We start from the raw sequence: 19,458 nt of genomic DNA, 5'->3' as shown, positions 1-19,458 counted from the left end.
CGGTCGCGAATTCAGCGGCTGAGTTGATGCTCGTATCACAGAGGAAAGAGACAAGGTTTTTCCTTGTCTCCTCTTCTCCCTTGTCGCTTTCGCTCTCTGCGATCTTCGTCTTTTCTTCCTTCCTCTCTCTCTTGCAGGGTTCTTCGTCTCGGGAGGATCCTCCACTTAAGTCGGCTCCTTCTTTTCTTCGCCGGCTCGGAGTCGCAGCTCGCCGCCTTCTCTCCCCCGCTGTCCACGCCTGGACCTCGCGCGTCAGGTGAAGCCGCGGGAGACCAGGAGCCTGCTCGCCTGCCGGTTTTCTGCTTGACAGCCTCCACCAGCAGCGCTGGCTTCGTCCTCACTCTCCTCGCCGTCTCCTCTCCAGCTTTCCATGGCAACTTCTCCGCCAAAACGTCGGAAGAGCGGCACCTGTCTTCAAGGGAATACCCGAGAAGGGTGCTCACTCGCCCTCGCAAACAGACGCACATATCTGCCAAGCTCTTTAGCTCTAGAAACCGATCTATACTGATCTTTGTATCTCTGCACCAAGACAGTTACCTCCCTCTCTCTTTATATATATATATATATATATATATATATATACGTATGTGTAGCTGTGTCTGTATGTATCTCATGTGACGCTTTTTCGAGTTCGTTTCTCTCTGTGAAAGAGCAAGTTGTGGTGGAGGGGAGACATGGCGCGTCTGTGAACTGGGCAGCGGCGCAGAGAGCTGGAAGGCGAGGGAACAAGAGACGAAGCGATACTCCAAGCTGAACGGCAGCTGCTTGCTTGTCTGTGCTCGTTTTCCGAGAGACGTTTCTCGCCTTCTTCGTCTGAAGATGGAGTTCGAAGCCTCTCTCAGTTCCTTCCCTGTCGAGAGAGGAGCGAATCGAGAGAACAACGGGTCTCCTCGTCCTTCGTCCTCTCGTGACTCTCCTGTGAAAGAGCGAGGCATGCAGCGGCCGTCATACCTGCGTTTCGTCCGCTCTTGCCTGCCAAAGGAACGCGCCATACGGCCACCAGCGCTTTCCCCTTCGTCGTTTTCTCGCTCTTCTTCCTCTTCTTCCTCCTCCTCCCGCCATTCTTCGTCTTCTTCTTCGTCGTTCGATTCTTCTTCTGCCTCTGCTGCGCATCCCGCTGGTTTTCCGCGGGTGCGCAGAGACTCTGCGCCGCTCTCGCAGCCTGTCTGGACTCATGATGGGGGCCTCAGGGGAGGAACAGGACGCCTGCGTCTGCGCGCTTCCGGACGAGGAAACTCTTCAGCCAGCATTGAAGAAGGAGAGGAGGACAGACGATCCCGATTCAAGGACGAAGAGAGGCGAAAGGCTCCTCGCAGACGACGCTGTCTCTCTGGCAGTGCGAAGGGAGAGCGAGGAGACGATCTGATAGGAGACGCAAGTTCCGACAGCGACGTTGGAGGAGCGAGCAGACAGCAAGCCGACCTTAGGGAGGGCAGGCGATTTAGACGGCGAGAGAATCCGAGCGAGGAGCGCAGGCTTGGTCGACATGAAAGCCGAGGCGGAAGACCTGACTCTCATGAAAGCCGCCGAGGACGAGCAAGGAGGTCGCGGAGTACGTCTCAGTCCGCCGGCAGAGTGTATTCAGTCGACAGCGACAGCAGCGAAGAAGAGAAGCAGACGGATCCGTGGAGGCGGAGTCGCGGTCGCCGAGCAACGGAGAAGAAGGCGCGACCGGCCAGCGGAGACAAAGCGACTGTTCTCTCCCCTTCTTCGACTGGAAGGCCGCGCAGCCACTCGCCGCACAAGAGGTCGCGAGGACGCATGCGGAGCGTCGAGAGCTCTCCTGATTCCCTCAGTCCAGCGCCTCATTCAGAGGCAGATGCGAGCTCTGAATCTGAAGAGACAGGGGCGAGCAGCAAGCGAAGAGAGAGGTGAGGCTGTGGCGGAGGCGATCGGGACAAATCGAGATTCTCTTTGAGCGGTGCACCTCGAGTCTGCTCTTCGTCTACAGTTCGATGCGCTTTTTTCGACTCATCTTCGCTGCCCTTGCTGCGTCGGTTGTCGCGACGCACTCTCTCCAGCGATTAGGCTGCTCGCTCGTCTAGATCTTTTCTCTCAGTGCGGTCGGGGACAACAGTTCTTAGAAGAGGGATGCCAGCGAGGGCGTTCAGAGTCGTCGTCCGAGTCGCACTCTCAGAGATGCCGATTTGTGGGTCAACTATATTCCATTTTATGCACTTTGGGCCGGCAATCCTTGGTACGCGCCTGTTTCATGTCAGTCGTCCTTGGGAGAAAACGTCTCTCTAAAATGAGGTGGAACGCCTCGACACGATGCCTTAGTCCCCCCTCTCTCAACGAGCTGCCTAGGTGGTTTGTCTTCACAGAGATGCAGGCATCTCTTCGTCGCCCCGCTGTCTACGTCGCTTCCAGCTGTCTCATGTTCTTTCCTTCTAAGCCTCTCCTGGGGACAAAGACTCCAAGATGGTTTCTGCAGGCGGAGAGTTTGCGTTTCAAGTGCGCATGTTGACGTACACTTCAGTCTCTTTTTCGTCTTCTGTGTTTTCGCTTCTCCTCGGGATCCTCCTCTCTCAGGTCCCCCAGCCTCCCGCCGCCAGCCCCGCGGAACCCACTCTTCGCTGCCTACGATCGCGAGAGCTATCAGGAGCTGAAAAGGTATTTGTTTTGTTTTCTGATTTGTCCTTCCCTTCTTTCTTTCTTCGTTTTTCAATTGCTTGCGCAAGTCTCGTCGCTCTTTCAATCTTCGCCAGTCACTTTGCGCTCTTTCAGAAGGTCGAAATGCACTTGCTTCAGCATAGGCAATGGTCTGCCGTAGAAGGTTTATGCTGCGCGTCGAATAGTATTGCTTACGCTAATGCAGAGGGCCTCACTTCGAGCCTACAGAATCATAGGTCGAGAGACTACGCTTTGAGTCTTGAGTCGTTGATGACTTCAAATTCGGATACTCAGAGCTCCAGTCTAAGATAGTGTTCCGTTGTTCTACACGCAGGCGTCCTTACGCATACATGCAACCTCGGGGAGAGGCAACTCGCTGCGGTCGGCACCTTTATTTGTTTTCCATCCTGTTTTCAAGGATTTTCTGTTCCTCTGCTTCGTTGTCGCAACGGTCTCTATCGTCTTCTCCGGTGGTCGTTCTCTTCCTTCTTCTCTCTCTCTGTCGCCTTCAGTGTTTCGCATTCGCTCTACTTCTTTCTACGTCACCCTCCCTCATTCTCTCTCTCGTTTTCCTCGGCGTTTGCTGCTCTGCATTCTGTTATCTCTTTTCGCGTCTCCTCCCTTTCCCTGCAGTCGCTCTCGAGTCTTTTCCTGTGCATGCAATGTGAGTCAGGCGACGGAGAGAAGCCTCTGATACACGCCGCGGTCGACGCCACCATGCCGGCAAAGAGGCTCATCGCGATCAGTGGCGCCATGACCGGTGAGAGAGTCTTTGTTTCGTTTTACCAGTCACAAGGCGTTTCCTCATTCTGTACAAGACTTAGTCTACAACGCGCTGTTGTCGTTGACGAACGAGATCGGTTTTTTCTACGGTTCTCTCCAAATAGCATTACGTTGCACTGTTCCTTGGCCTCGAAACACCCACTTCGACGGAGCCTATCTCTCCTTTCTCGCTCTCTTTTCGTGAATGTAACGTCTTGATTGAAAGATGCTAAAAACGGAGTCGGGAGTCAAATTGCCTTTCCTCGAGAAAAGATACTTGACTCGGCTGATTTGTCTCGAGACCATCCGCGCTCCGCAGTCTAAGTGGAGGCCGACAGCCGTTTAAATCCGCGCCCAAGTCGGACTCCGCAGCTTCTTCCTCGTGCCGGCGCTGTACAGAGGCTCTGCGACTCGATCGTACCGATCTATATTGGTCATATTGACGTCTGTAGGGCGAAGGAAACGGAAAGCCTGGACGTCTCTGGGTCCAACAGACCCCTGGCCTCACCTGCGCATGCACCTCAGCGTTCGCGGATATCCTTTCCTGTTTGCGGCTGTTCTTCTTAGGTTCCATGAAAGAAGTCCGTCGCCGCAGCGCGTTCGACCCCCGACCGTCTGGAACACACGCAAAGGCCAGTGGCGTTCCCTCGCAGGGGTGAGGCTCGTTTTCTCGAGGAAAGAATCGCATCTAAGGAAAGCGTCTCTTCTTCGAAGGTTCTTAGAAACATTCTTCACAATTCGGAGGAGAACCAAGCGATTCAGATGCACAGACAGGGAGACCCGTCTTCCTGGACAGAGGAAAAAGGAAACCTAGCGAAAACAGCAAACAATCATGTAGATGGACATGCATTTTCGCGAATACAGCGATCAATCATGGCGAGGTTAATATGTGATATGTATGTATATGTATATATGTATATGTGTATATATATGTATACAAATGTATACAAATGTATACATATATATATATATATATATATATGATTATGTATATAGCTGCCCGTGAGGGCTGGTTCCCGAGTTTGTCCAGAACTCGAGTGTGAACAGGTGTGGTCATCAAAATACACCTGGCTGCTCCTGAGTGTAAGGGTTCACATCTGTAGATATTCAGATACGTCCATTATCACATATAGTTTTATACAGATATATTTATACAGATATATTTATACAGATATATTTATACAGATATATTTATACAGATATATTTATACAGATATATATATATATATATATATATATATATATGTGCAGGTGCATATCCATATGTATAGGTGATTTGCAGCGTGAACGGATATTAGATGAATGCGGATAAGTTTAGAGTCGCCTCGTGTGCTGGAGACGACGATCCCGAAGGCGATCATGTATGTCTCTGTTGTGTCTGAGAAAACCGTCAAAGCTCGAAATGCCGTGTAAAAGTTCGCGTGGGTGCGTCTTTAACAGGGTGTCTACGTTCCACCTTCGATGAAAGAAGTGGAAGAACTCAAAGAAGAACTCTCGCGGTACAGGTGAGTCAAATCTTTATCTGTTTACATCCTCTATAAATAGGTAGAGAGGCACCTGTCCGTGAACGCATCTCTCTCTGTGAATATCTATGTCTGTATATAGATAGATAGACATATGCATGTCTGGATGAGTACAGGAAATGTGTATCTGTGCGCCGGTGTATGCGTTCACGGTCAAGTGGCGACTATTCGCCCATGTTAACAAGATCACCTCAATTTTTAAATAAGCATGCGATCTTACTGTCGATGCATGCGGTGGCTTCTTTTCTGCTTCGCTGCGAAGCGAAGCATCATCTGCCCGTGCTTCTCGATCGCACAATTGTGGCTGTCTTCTTGTTTCTTAAGCTAAATTAATTCGGTTTTTATTCAGTTGAGGAACAGCAAATCACTGCAGCCGTGGGATTCGAAAAAGAGGAGGGAAATGCAGTTTTCAGAACGCAAAATGTGAACTGAAGTGAAGTTCGGCAATCAATAGGTGTACTTGGGTCTTTATTGAAGTCGTGGACGCGGGATGTAAGACTTGCTCGCCGGTCACTACTTGTCGATTGAAGGGGGATGCCTACTTTTTCCTCTTTTCCTTTACGAGTGGCGAATGGTTTTTGCCGGTGTCGATACGCCGTTGTAGGTGCCTTTCCTCGATCTGAGTTCCCCGTCACACCTTGCAGAGGTGGATTTCCACGTTTTTCGGACCCACCATTGTCCCTGACTCCGACACTCCAAAGAAGTGCAGATTTCACTCGAGAGTTTGGCAACAGTTTAGAACATCCGGTGCATTTGATAGCGTTCACACTGGCAAGTATATTGCTCGAGAGCTGCGCATGCCGTGGGTAAAGAATCCCACGGAAAACCAGCAGTAACACGACTGAAATAGATACCAGTGAGTATCAAGACACCATCTAGAAGCTGTACAGACATCACGATATTCAGCTTGGTTGTCGCCTTCCGAGTGGACGTTTCTAAGGAACACTCCTACGAAATCACAATCAGAAAACCACTACACGGATTCTTCCGAGTTTTCCCTTTCTTGTCTGCAGACCCTCACCCAGGGGCTATGACCGCAGTCCTTCCAAACCCGAACGGCGAAGACGCACAAGTGACGACTCCAGCTTGTCTCCTGTTCGTCGCGGAAGCCCTGTTTACGAGTAATGCGAAGGTCGTTTTCTTCTAAAGCATGGCGATGTGCCATCACATCCAGAGCCACAAGTTTGGACTCGAAAGAAGAGCTCTTTTGCTCCTGAGAACTCCCCACGCAGCTAGCTCGCAGACCCCTACCCCCCGCCCGCGCTCCGCGGGTCTTCTCGCTTCAGCAGAGAAACAAGAAAAACTTGGAAACAGGAAGACGTCGAGCGGGTCGCGCTTCGCGGCAACGGTGTGTTCTGCCGATACTCTAATAATGGCCGTATCCGTCGGAGACTGCAAAACTCTGAAACAGACATCTCTCCAGGTTCAAATGCTTTTCTGAAACTAGATAGTGCTTGCTGGACTCGTGGGTCGCGGATCATTCCTCCGAGGTACCACATACACTACTAGAGGCGATGAAGGGTTTACACAAATTCTCCTTACGTGGCCAGTACAAGGTTTTGATTATTCGAGGTACCTTATTGTTTCTGTTTAGGTGATAGGGGACGTATATGTTGAGTGCTTAAACAAAGCCAACAGTGGTAGTGATTACAGCTTGCAAGCAAACAGAAATACCCGTAGGCTACTGAACTACAACTCCTTTTCAAATTCAGCAAGAACCCGTGCTCACTGCAGTCTTTTTTATCGCGCGCATACGCTGGCCGTCAGACCTACCCAGTTGGATCTGCCGTTTGCATAATTTGGTCACAAACAGTTTCTCCTTTCACTTTTAGTCCACCACTTTTCGGTTGGCTCGTCGGCATGAACCAGCGTTGAAAGCTTCGGCAAACTTCTCTCAAGGCGGCCACTTCTCTCATTTTCCGTCTTCTAAAAGTGCTTAGCGATTAACGCCGGCTGTACACAGAGAAGAGGATTGCTTCCCATCGCTTCTGTAACGGGATAAGCTGTAAACAAAGGACTTCTTCACGGAAACTCAAGAGTGAAGTTGTCGTGTTGTTACGTGACCACCGGTGTACTTTAGTTGGAAGCACACACAAGCGATGTTCTCCGGTAGCTCTTCAGATGATGCATCGCAAACATTTTCGTAGAAAGGCTGTTCCCATAGGCTGCAGAGGAGCCTCAGAAACAACCTAGTCTCAGCGGCGTCTGCTCCAGGACAATGACAATTATCATCCTGACATATGAGCAGGCGGTTTCTCCCCTTGTTACGACGAGTGATAGCAGTAAACCAACTATTACGCTTAGCTCATAGCCGCGGTGGAGCACGTATTTTTTTACGTCGGTGGATAGTCAATACTCTTGTGGTTCTGCGGTATATCCAGTTTGAAAGTGTCTGAGAACCCGCTCTACTCACAGCCTGACCATGGCTTCGATAAAATGTTACTTTGCATGTGAAGCATCCGAATCGAGCTAGGATACGGTTTCTCTCTGTGCTTTTCAGCGGTTCGCAAGCACAAGGTGTTAAACGACACGTATGCATTGAGGAAAAGTTTATGCCCAGACGTACCCTCCGCCGTCTGTCCGAATAGTAAATGTACGTGCGAATTCTGCAACTCACTCCGGTATTATTGTGTTTAAATAGTGTCGAGAAGTTTATCTTTTTCACAACCTATTTCTCAACCGGATTGCGAAATCTTCCAGAGGTTGAAACACCTTGGACGTCCGTGATACAGTTAGTGGCCAATTCGGCTGCAAGGTTCCTTTCGTTTCCACCTGTCGTTTTTCTCCAGTCGAAATTACACTTTTGAAGCCGTAGTTGCATTTCAAGCAGTTCACTGAGACGCCTATTCCCTCTGTAAAGTTCCACTGTTTCTACGAGATACTTGGTGACTTTTTGCCTTAATAATCTTACACCATCGCAACTTCGCTTCCGTTTCTGCCAGAAGCACGTCTCCCTGTTTTATGTGTGCCGCCTCATACTTTCTCCCCAGTCATTCCTGAATTAGCGAACCCCTCGTCCAAAGCTCTTTCCAGTCCTTACTAGCTGTCTCAATCGGTTTCTTCAATGTTCTTTTCTGCGTTCCTAGCTGCGTTCCACAGCCACTTCCTGGGGTTCTGTACCCTGACAGTTTTTGTGCGCCTCCTCGTAAAGCCGTCCTAGTGATTCTGTGGATCCACCGTGGCTACATTCGTCTGCTTTTCCGTTCGCTCCACGGTCACTTTCCGCAGAAAAAGAGCGCATCCCAGTCTCCTCAGCGCTGTCCAAAGACAGCGACATCTGTGTCTGTTCCGCCTCCCCCTCTTCTTCCGCTCTGGCGTGCTGCCGTTCTTCAGCAAAGAGTGCCTGATCACAAGCTTGCTCTTCAGTGGCAAAAGGCTCCTCGTCTTTGGCTAGTTCGCATCGCTTGGGATCTGGCGAAAACATGACTTTCATGGGCTGGACATCGGCGTGGTTTGCACCGTTCTCGTGATCGCCACTGCTTCGGTCTGGGCGCCAGAATCTTGACTCGTTGCCTCCAGGCGATTTCACCGAAGGCGACGGGGAGGCAGAACTGTCGCGAGTCCTGCTGTTGAAAGTGGAATTAAAATGCTTCTGTGCATTTCTCTGCAGGACTCTGCTGAATGTCGGCAGCGTCTCCACCGCTCGCCTGTTAAACTCGTAGCGAGAAAACAGCAAGTCCGGCTGCAAGACAAAAGGGAGAGACCACGCAGAAACGACACGGGAAAAGAGAATGTAAACGCTGGCGCTTGTCCGTGGTGCCTTGGTTTGGAAAGGAGTCGCCAAAGAAACTCGAACTACAGGGACGGGGGCTCAAATCTCTGAAAAGGGAAAAGTTCAACACAACGTCAAGTACTGAAGGGGAAGTAACGGGAGACATGGCAGAAGAATAGCGGGGAGGGAAAAGGCAGCGCATGTGTAAAAGAAAATGAAAATCAAACTATCAAACACCTAGAGCACGCGTTATTAATTCCAACACACACTGTCGCCATGTATTCGTGAATGTATATGATGCTTTCGTGGGAGGTTGCTTCTACATGTTCGTAGAAGTGTTTGGTTTCGGCCGACACAAGGCGCGTGCATCAAGCGTGTCTATGTCACTCTGTTTCATGATACGCAGCTCCGTTTCTGTAGCTATGCATGCATCTTTTATTGGACTGCTCTTGAACGGAGAGAACTTCAGAAAAATACAGCTGGGCGGAACCGTTGAGCCAGAAGCGTTTCAGTGCACTTTCATAGGCAACCAGGAGCACAGATAATGGTTTGCACTGTGGCGTGGTTTGCGTTTCTCTCTGTGTTTCCGGACCTCTGCGGCTGCTGAAGAACCAGGTTTGGATCGGTAGCTCGTGCCCGATGGTCCCTTTTTGTTTGCACCGCCGTCACCGGGTTTTAAAACAGTTGAATCCTTTGCATCGTTTCCAAACTGTGTGTTGGCGTCTTGCTCTGCGTCTGAGGAGTCGGAAGAAACGTCGATGAGGGGGAAGTGACGCTGAGCGTACAGTTCAGTGTCTTCACAGAGAGGCGACTTTTGGCGGTGAATTGTCTCCCAGTCGATGCCGTCAAACCAGGGATGCTGCATGATTTTCGCAGCGCTCTTGAATCGGTTCTCTGGCTCACACACGAGGCTGAGGAAAACAACGGAAAAGGTGCAATTGTTCGTAAGATCTTCAAATAGAACTAAACGCCGAAAATGATCCCCCATTCCCCAGGATGCATCCAGGATTTTTTCAGGGCCGGATCAAAAAAAGGCACACAGAAGATGCGAACTGTCGATACAGAGAGGCTGGCAGTGGCTGGCGGGCTTTCTACGGATTTCCCGGAAAACAGGACGAACTGTTGGGCTTCTTCGACGAGGGAAAAACAGAAAACCCACCAGTAACAGACACAGTTGGGAAGCGATCGTCGTTCCTTGTTCGACGGGTGACTTGCCTCTGCATCATGCTGATGGATTCTGGAGAAAGGACACTCGAGATCGGCGACGGGTACGGAATTCTGCAAGAGATAGATGCCGCAACATAGCGAAGGTGGATGAAAGAAGTATGAAGCCAGTCACACGCCCTCACAAGATTGCGGCTGGCCTCCAGGCAATAAAGAATCGGGAGAATCACCGAACTCTGACAAGCAGTTGCAGTGACCGTGGTACTTTAACAATTACACGAGTCACTCCACAGTGTACAGCCTCCTCAGAAGCACCGACTGAGGGAGAACGCTGGACGAACGCGAAACCGTCAGACAGGTCACGAGATGGGCTGATGTGGTTTACCTGTCTCCAGAAATCCATATTTGTTGGATTACTCGCACATTAAACATAGCGAACAGAGAACTCTGGTAGGCAGCTTACGGGCAAACAAGTGCGTGATTCGTAACTTGAACTTTCACAAATGCTGCTACATCTCCGCGATACTTGGGAGGCGGACAGAACGGAATGCCTCCGTAGAGCATCTCAAACATCACCACGCCGACGGACCACCAATCGACGGAGTGGTCGTACCCCTCGCCTCTTCAGACGAGCATGCAAAACACACACACATAAACCAGCGAGAAAAGAAATGAACAAACATAAGACAAAAGATACAAATTACTATCCACGGACACACTCACATATATACCTACATACATTTTTAAGTCTGTATGGTTTGATATGCCAGTGGATGTATTTCTTGTTTCAGTGTGTAGGCTTCAAAGTATGTATGCGAACGCCTGAGGAAATTCACACCTGAATAATAAAGAATTGACCTCTCGCAAAACCTCGAAATCTCGGCATTATAGTGAGGGTTCAAATACGTCCAGGGAAAGATATTATCAAATTCTAGTGGATCAACGGAAAGGAACGGTTCTCGTATCCATGGTGGAATGCAGTTTATATACATATAAGGGGTGCATCTATTTCCACCTATATGTGAGTCTAGAGAAGTTAGCAAGCCTGCTTTTCACGTGTATTTCACTGCTGCAAGACCTCTGTTGAAGATGAACCAGTCTCAACTCGTCGACCTAGTGGTCCTATATACTCCCCAGAAACCGGTAGTGCCCAAAGCTAAAACACCCAGTTATTTACTATGTGGAACAGGCATGCTCACTTCACTGGTCATCTGATTGGTATGTTTTCAGTGTTCAGAGAGCAACTACAAAATCGGGATTACCTAAGAACTTCTGGAGCTGTGTACATCGGAGTTCCACAGATAGAACGCAGCAGCGTGTCAGAGGGTCGATTCAAGTTTCCATCCCCAGACAGTTCTTCCTCGTGCTGCATGTGCAGGCATTTGCAGCACCCTTCGCCGAAACCTGAGAAAGCAGAGGCATTTCCAACAACCTGGAAGGCAGAAGCTGAGAGCCTCAGTAGTGTACACAAGCGAACCTGTAAACGTATGCCAGCATCCATCCGTACATACACAACAATAAAAAGATATCCTTCCATAAACGTGAATGCATGCACACGCCTGCACCCCACTTTGCCTGGCTCCAACTCCCTTTCCACGCTTCCCACTTTCTGTATGTTTGACAACGTTCTCTGTATTCATGCACCTCTATCTATGCCCATGCAAATATGCATGTATGTATGCGTTTATACGTATAAATGCATGCACATGTAGATTGAGTTTACAATACGTGTTCTGACAATGAGCACGTTCTGTGAAACTCTGTTTCAGCAGTCACCTAAAAGCACAGGTCTGTGTTTCTGTCGATATCTCCGTTTACCTTCCATCTTGCTCTGGTGTGTGTGTGTGTGTGTGTTCCGGTTTCTCCGAACGTAGAACAGTACACGGAAAAATAGAAAAGTTGACACTTTTCTTCCACACTCATTTTCCATGTAGAACGGTTTGTACATTTTATCACATAGCCGCGCACGTTTGACTTTTGAGTTTCTTTTTGCATGTGCTCTGACCATACGGAGACGAAGAGTTTCGAGGCAAGTGTCTTCCAAAAACTTTCACTGGGGACAAAGGATTGCTTCCGCAAGTCGGCTCCAGCGGGTGAGGACTCGCCATGGTACTGGCAGTAGTTGTGCTCATTCCTGCATGAGCGGCGCCTCCCGCAGACGTGGACGAACAGCAGCGTGAACGACTCCTATGAATCGAGAGAGAAGAGAAACAAAGACATCTTGAACCTCGAGGAAGCGAACGGTGGAGACCTTGCATCTTGAAAGTATTCGCTTATTCATGGTTGCTTTGACTTAACTTCAACACACATTCACATACGAGCTGAGGGAACGTCTGCGGCCGACGCGGCCGTCTGCGCTCAAAAAATGTTCAAGCTCTGGAACGAGGCCTGTGGTAGTCTGGGGACTGTACATGTCGCACGAAAACACGCTTTTCGCGTGCGTACACAAAACCAACTATAACCGTTTGACTACTATATCATATAAGTCTCTGTATACTCTCCACATAGGTAGTGAAATGCGAGTGGACATATGTTGAGCTAGATGTGTAGGTACGCTTTGCGTGGAACCTTGTCGCTTCGTTTCTGTGCCTCAATCAACGGTTATGGGTGGAAACCGAACGAAACACTTGCACCAATGACTCTATATCTGGTGACAGGAATGTGCACCGGATGACTCTGCAGATTGTGAACATGCGATTCCATTTCCCCTCAAGTCTTCTGTTTCAGTCCTCACGGGCTGTTGCCGTAAGAAGCGAAGTGGAAGACGTGCGGCGCGAACTTGGCGAGTCCAAAGTCTAGGAGCTTAAGATGGCCATCTCGGGTGAATACGATATTGTCCGGTTTAATGTCCCTGTGAATGTAATTTTTCTGCAAAGAGATACACCGAAAGGTTAATATGAGCGACCCTGTATGTGCATATGTAGCCGGGGCATTGTAAGCGGCAAAGCTCAATGTTTGGTGTCATTTGTCTCTGTTAAGCCACCTCCTAAACACTGCTAACAGAAATCGATGGATGGTGGATCTCAGTCGACGAGTCATGGTCGAAGTGTAGACAGTTGCAAGAGTGCTCAATAGGTTAGAAAGAGAAGCAACCGTCGGTTTGGCTTTAAAATATAACACAAACGACGGATCCACTCAACCTGCCAAAAAGTGAATCGGTTCTGATGTTCTTTCTCCATGACAGAAACAGGCTCTCAGCGGAGCATTTGTCTATGCAATATATATGGACTCTTCCTTTCGACTTAACAAGGTATACGGGATTGTGTATGCGTGGCATTTTTTATCTGGGTATCGCCGTGCATATTTAGGTGTATGTGTTAGAGCTCGAAAGAGCTGTATTAAACAGTGTACAAACCCATGCACAGTTGGGATGGCACTTACGTCATGGACCTCCTTCACTGCAAGGACGAGCTCGGCGATGCAAAGCTTGACAACATCTTCGGGGAACTTTTGCTTCGCATGCATGTAGTGCATCATGCTCCCTCCCTAAATGAAAAGGAATGGCATTTCATACTTCCTCAGGATATGAGTGCTACACGGTACATTCCATCTCTGAATTTAAGACCGACCCTAAAGCATGTCGGGGGCCAACACGGGCCAGGTACTACCGGGAGAGTTTCCAAAACTCAGAGACGTCCAGTGTCACCCCGAGAAAACAACGATCTTGGAAGGCAGCGTAGCACTGTTCCTCTCGAAGGCATATATTTATGCAAAAACATGCACACACGTGTCATTGCATGCACCTTATTTACGTGGTCACCTCTATGTTCAAGTTTCTGGAAGTTGTTGGATGATTGTAGCCAACTGTGTAGACCTGCGTGGCTGACGATTTGTTTGCCCATGCTACGCTGCTACTTTTCGTACCGCCGCGTCCAGCACATACACCCAACTTCTTTATAACTTCTGACAGTAGAACATCTAGGGTACTGAATGTGACTGCTGTTATGAGATACAGACACCCAAGTCCTTTCTGGTTCCTCCATCCAGCAGGATGCATGCAGGTATTCGCGGCGCAACACATCAAGGGTGTCTTTACAAGGTCGCGGCTACGGCCGTTCTAAAAGATGCTCCCAATTTATTGTCAAGAAGGGATTCTCACTTGAAGGAACTCGACCACTTGGTACAGGAACAACTCGTCTTGGAATGTTGCATGCAGTTGAACAATGCAGGGACAGTTGCAGGAAGAGAGAAAGTTGCGCTCCGCAAACTGCCGTTCACGAGAAGACACTTTCAGAACCTTCCGTTTGGGAACCTGAAAAGATGGGTGATATTGACAAAAGACCGCCACCGCTGCACCCACTCGCCTCGGAGAGCCGGCTATGCCAACAGCCACATACAAAGATACGCAATAGTATAAATACCTGGTTCATGTGGACGTTCCGTGCAGCATTTGAGACGAATGCCCCACGCAGATTTGTACTTTTTTAGGCATGCGCTCAAGCACACAGGAAGTTGTTCTAAGGTTACGCAGAGAAGTGATACACAGTGAGCTCTTAATATACATTCAAACGTACTACAAATTTATGCTTGTATTCGCTCAAAAGTCATGTTCCCCACCTCATACGGCAGCTGCAGAGGCATCTTCTGGTGACAAAACATTTTTCCTGTGTGGAATTTGGAAGGAAGTTTTTACTACCTGTTTGAGGGCAAAGTGTCGTCCGTCGGCCTTCCTCTTCACGAGGTAGACAGCGCCGAACCCGCCGTGGCCCAGTGTCTGCGCAGACAACGTAAGAACAACGAACCAGATGTTTACAGCTGAACGGTCTGTCATTTCCCCAGCTTTACCGAAGCAAGGACATTCAAATTCCAAAGCATACATTCAATGCTGCTTCGAATGCAAAAGAGAGCGTTTCGAGAGAGCGACAGAAAAGGAACACGGAAGTGTAGTGTCCACGAAACAGAAGGCACACCTGAATAAATTCGTACTGCTCGAGGGCAGCGGGAGTTCTTTTCACCCTGAGGTGCTCGCAGAGCGCCTCCGCATATGTTTGTATGTATTCCTGCAAAGTATTACATCGTTCGCCCTCGGGGAGAGATTCTGCAGCGAGGCGCATCTGCGAAACATCAGTAGACACGGCACCGACTGAAAGCCAATTAGAGCGTTTGTTTTAAATATGAGCAGGAGCAACACCACGTTTCATGCAAAGAGATACGAGGGCGCCGAGGAATGGCCAAAGCGCGGGAGAGAGCGCGCAATGGTTTACGTCTGGCGTTCGGCCACATAATACCCAGACTTCTTCTGGATGTACAAATATACGTTTGCTGTTGTGGGTACGGCTCTAACACGCATGACAGTATAGAATAGACACATCGACATCGCCAACTTTCGATTGTTATGTTGTTAGCACCCCGCACATGCGGTTGGCTGCGTGTATCTGGACTCACGAACGCTCATATGTAGATGCTTGCAATTATTCGTTCACTCACCTGGTTCATAGTTTGGGTTTGTGCTGCATAGTTGCATTCGAGCTGGTGTTTGAAGTGTCTGACAGTTTTTTTAAATTCCCGAATCCTTTCTTCCTGCTCTTCCGAGAGAGGCTTCGACGCCGCTGGCCTACATGCAAGTCCTTTTTCGTCCCTGAGAAGGCGAAGCCCTACATCATGCTGTGGTGCTCCTGCCATTCCCCCATCACAGGCTCCATTACCGACACCAACATTTCGTCTTTTGTCTGCTTCACGCTCCCCAGGTCTGGCTCCTCGTGGCCCTCCAACAATGCCCTGTTTATTCTCAGTTTGGTTGTGTTCCCGTTCTAAGACCTGCATATTGTTTGTCGCGATCACGTTGCGGCTGTTGGTTTGCTTGCTTGGTGAATTCGGCATTCTACGTTCAACGCCTCGGACTCCCTTATGACTAGAGTTTTCTTTTATTTGAGGTGACTCTCCAGGATCGGCGCTTTTTGGAGACGCGCGAGGGCGTCCAGCGGGTGTGCTGGGGTGAGTAGAGGAACGAGGGGGGGAATTATTCACGTGCTTAGCACGGAAAATCTTCTTGCGAAGGAAAGAGGAAAAGTGACAGTGTTGGTGGTGATTCTCATTCTGAGGACCTCCCGCCCGCCGAGGAGCCGTTGAACTGCAATCCATTTCTCTTTTGAAATGGGCACGGCAATGGAGCGTATGTACACATGCGTGAAGTCCCCTTTCCGGAACCGTGACAAAGATAGACGGTCGTGCGCAGTGTAGAGGTACGAAGGATAAGCCTGAATGCCAGAGATGAAACCTGATGTTTTGGCGACAGTGGGAATCAGTACATCACCAAGTCGAGGAAAGCGGAGCATGTGACGTGGACAGTCACTTGCACTTGAGACCACCTTAATCCTTTCGCGTGTTCTGCGGGTCCTCGTCTGAATTGCTGTTTTTACAACTTGGTTAGTTCTTGAAGCTGGCCGCTGATCCAGCCTCCGTAGCTTCAGATAAAATGAACCAGTCGCCAACACCCATCAGCATCTGTCAACCCTGAATCCCCTCTGTTAGATTGCGCGTATAATGCCTTTGTTGTGGCGCGAGGGTCGGACTGCCTCGGGGCGTCTGACTGCTACCGTCTCGCCCGTTCAACTGTGACTTGGTTTTCTATCTTCTGCTCTTCGTCACCTGCGACGACAGGTTGCAATGACGTCGTCAACCGACTGACACTAAAGACGGCGAGCGGTGCCAAGCGGCCACGCTGTCTCGCTCAAATTTGGATCCGGAAAGAGCTAGCGCAGCAAAATAGGGGCACGTCGTGAGACAAATTCGTCAAAGTCGAGGACGAAACAACCACTCCAAAGCACTCAAATATCAATGTACGGAAATCGTTCAAAAAAGCCGCACACAACGCACATAGGTGTCGAGTTTCACGTTCACGCATACGTGTGGACATATGCGGATGTGTCTGTGCGGGGGCGTATTTGTGAGGACGCCGTGTAATTGTATATGTTGTTGGTGTGTCAGGATTCAGATGGTGTAAGAGAGGAGATTCGTACCGAATCTGGGAAATCATCCAGCACAGTGAAAGCTGGGAATTTCCGAACCGCTTTGCCGGTAGGCGAAACGGTTTTGGGTTGGTAATGACAGCTGGTCCCTAGGAGGAGAAAACGCTGGAGGCGAGAAGTGTTTGAAATGAAACAGTGGTCACTTTGTCCTTGACTGGCTTTGCACGATATGCCACTGAAGAGGTAGGTGTGCCCGCCGCTGTCTGGGGAAACAAGACGCCTTGAGGGAGCGAAAACGCGCCACGACTGTACCGAAATGCAGTTTTTCCTATTGAAGCGTGCTGGCGCGCAGACCAGAGAAAGGAGTGTCAGGAGGTTTCATTTATATCGAGCGAACACTTCAACCTGATGGGTCAAGAAGCAGAAACGTTCACCTCCAAGGGCCGCAGAAGTGTGGAAAAACCGTGTCACATGCTGTATGTCAGCCGTCATGCATTTATACTTATTAAAACTGTTCAAGGAGAGTCAAAAGGGCACGACAACGCTAGACAACAATACATGAAATAAGAATTGCTAGAGGAAAACCGGTTCCACATTTTCCCAGAGCGAATTCTCCACTTCGTTTCAATTCGCGGTGATGAGGACCAGACAGCGTCCGTGGGCAGGAATAAATCCAAGGCTGCGGGATCGTCAAAAAGTGGGCTTCTTCCGCATCAGAAGCAATCCTGACGTGTCAGCGGCATCTGCTTCCCCCCTTCGTCAGAACGCGTTTCACGAAAAACATCTTCCACAAACTACGGTCCCGAAAGACCGCGCACGCTGCTGTCCGTCTCCGTCCGCTACTGTACATGAGTCCGGAATACAGAACTTTTTGACTGCTCCGTCGAGAAAAGGGAAACGAATGACAGTGCAAAAAGTTGGTATCCGGAAATGATGAGCATTATTCAGGTACCATCTTCTTTCTGGTACCTGCAAGCTCAGTTACTTGTTGACGTACGATGCGGTGTATTTCTGCAGGAAATCTTCACTTTTCCCAGTTCATACTCCGGTTATCGACACAAAGACTTTGTGGCTTCTGGATCAGACGCCGTGCGTGGTCAGACTCTTACACACAGTCCTGTAGGATCTTCATACATGCCAAACCGTCCTCATCGGGTATTGTAATCAGCTTGTGATGCCTAGAGTGTGTTCCGGAGGACCCTTACGTGAAACGAAGTGATTTAAGCAAAGGGAATCAGTTTTGCTTTTGTTGTCTAAGAGAAATGCGGGACCTTCTGTAACAAACCGCTAGACAGCAGGGACGTACCGCACATATGTAGAATGCGTCGAAGCTTGGTCACAAAGAACATTCCTACAGACCTCTTGGATACGCAAAACTGCCTCCTCCACTTGACTAGAAAGGAAAGTACTGCCCCACAACAGCAGATATGTGCCTGGTAGAGGCAACACTCATTTTCAGTTGGCTTAGAGACTTGCGTAATGCCAGTGCCCCAGTTCTGCCGAGTACGCCTGTTCGCAAGCACACAACGGCCCTGTCACATAGAGGTCCGATAGGGAGGAATACGGCTACATGGCAAAGACCTGGCACCTGCGTGTACACAAAGATACTTCCCTTCTCAGGGCATGGGCAATTTCAAAGAGTTGTTGCCTTGGTTCCCGTCCTCGGGTGGAAATAACACAAGCTGGAGAAAAGCACCTCTCGTGCACAATCCGCAACGAAAACCAGCAGAGGAACTGGTGAGTAACGTCACATAATTTCGTCAGTGAAACGGCTATTCGATGGCGAATCTTATCGCCAATGACTGCTAAACTCCAGCAAATAAACTAACACGTTATGGCAAAAGAGCCGTTCCTATTTTGACGAAGCGCCCAAGAGGCAGTTCCAACTTGTATTCCGCTTGGTTCTCAGACGCAGTCCTCTGATCGAACATTTGCCAATCAGTTGCAGGTAGTAAGCGAGCTGCAACGAAAGCCACCTATATCGAGAGTGTTTCCTTGATGTCCTCTGGTGTGGGAAGAAGTAATGTTCTCGGTACTGGCTCTTCGACGGGTAATTTCCGTTGCAGACCAACTGGGACTTACACAAAGTAGTTCTTGTGCATGGAAGAGATCTGATACTTTTGCTTCGAACAGACAAACGGTTTTCTAGGCACTGCATGGATGATGTAAGTGTTGTTATATTTCTTAAGCACTTGCGGTTGGACGAGGTCAGACCTGAACCTGGCATTTTACTAGGTTTCCAAGCGACAGTTGATTGTCAGGACTGGTGAACGCCTTTGTCCAGGTCTCTCTAGGATCCAGAGGAATCACTGCAGCCTTGAGTGCGCGTGCTATAAACTTCGCTTCTTTCGTTCACCCTCACCTACCGAATCATTTGCCAGCGAGGCGCGATTCGTCGAGACAGCCAATGCCTATCATGTGACAAGCTCGATGTTTTTGAAGCCCAAGACGAAGCAAGATACAATTACCGCTTCCACAGGTGTAGATGCAGAGACATTTTTGGTGAGTACCCCTGGGGTAGCAGCGTAACGGGAAGCAACAGAAGGTGGGAAACACAAGATGCCCGAATATATTCGCGTTAGTTTTCCTACCAATGGTAATAGCGTTCTTCTGTGGGTACAGCGTTTTGTTTCTGCCCTACGATACCGGCTTTTTAAAGAAAAAATTCGTCGAATGCCTCGTGTACAAATCCTAGAAGCAGCCAGTTCTGCACATCGACATGGCAGCACACTACAAGACAGATGCTGCTTCTGGCTATACGCGTACGGGGAGCGTT

The 19,458-nt window shown here is 49.3% G+C and overlaps 2 protein-coding genes across 2 annotated transcripts; one reads left to right on the top strand and one right to left on the bottom strand.

Moving 5' to 3' along the window:
- Positions 1–819: 819 nt before the first annotated feature.
- Positions 820–6,023, top strand: TGME49_272190 (hypothetical protein; the record flags this gene model as incomplete). Its single annotated transcript, XM_018781647.1, has 6 exons — positions 820–1,871; positions 2,533–2,613; positions 3,287–3,373; positions 3,943–4,030; positions 4,816–4,880; positions 5,912–6,023. The coding sequence occupies 6 exons, from the start codon at positions 820–822 to the stop codon at positions 6,021–6,023; spliced, it is 1,485 nt and encodes a 494-aa protein (XP_018636683.1).
- Positions 6,024–7,240: 1,217 nt separating this feature from the next.
- Positions 7,241–15,724, bottom strand: TGME49_272200 (AGC kinase). Its single transcript, XM_018781648.1, has 11 exons — positions 15,202–15,724; positions 14,411–14,488; positions 13,874–14,026; positions 13,156–13,260; positions 12,509–12,642; positions 11,780–11,961; positions 11,037–11,178; positions 10,238–10,396; positions 9,826–9,888; positions 9,203–9,521; positions 7,241–8,580 (listed from the first exon to the last, which is right to left on the bottom strand). The coding sequence occupies exons 1-11, from the start codon at positions 15,592–15,594 to the stop codon at positions 7,981–7,983; spliced, it is 2,328 nt and encodes a 775-aa protein (XP_018636684.1). The 5' UTR covers positions 15,595–15,724; the 3' UTR covers positions 7,241–7,980.
- Positions 15,725–19,458: the final 3,734 nt, after the last annotated feature.

Source organism: Toxoplasma gondii, chromosome VIII (genome assembly GCF_000006565.2).
Source record: "Toxoplasma gondii ME49 chromosome VIII, whole genome shotgun sequence".
Classification (NCBI taxonomy): Eukaryota; Apicomplexa; class Conoidasida; order Eucoccidiorida; family Sarcocystidae; genus Toxoplasma; species Toxoplasma gondii.
Note: the sequence above shows the minus strand (reverse complement) of the source record. Positions and strands in the feature narration are given on the sequence as shown.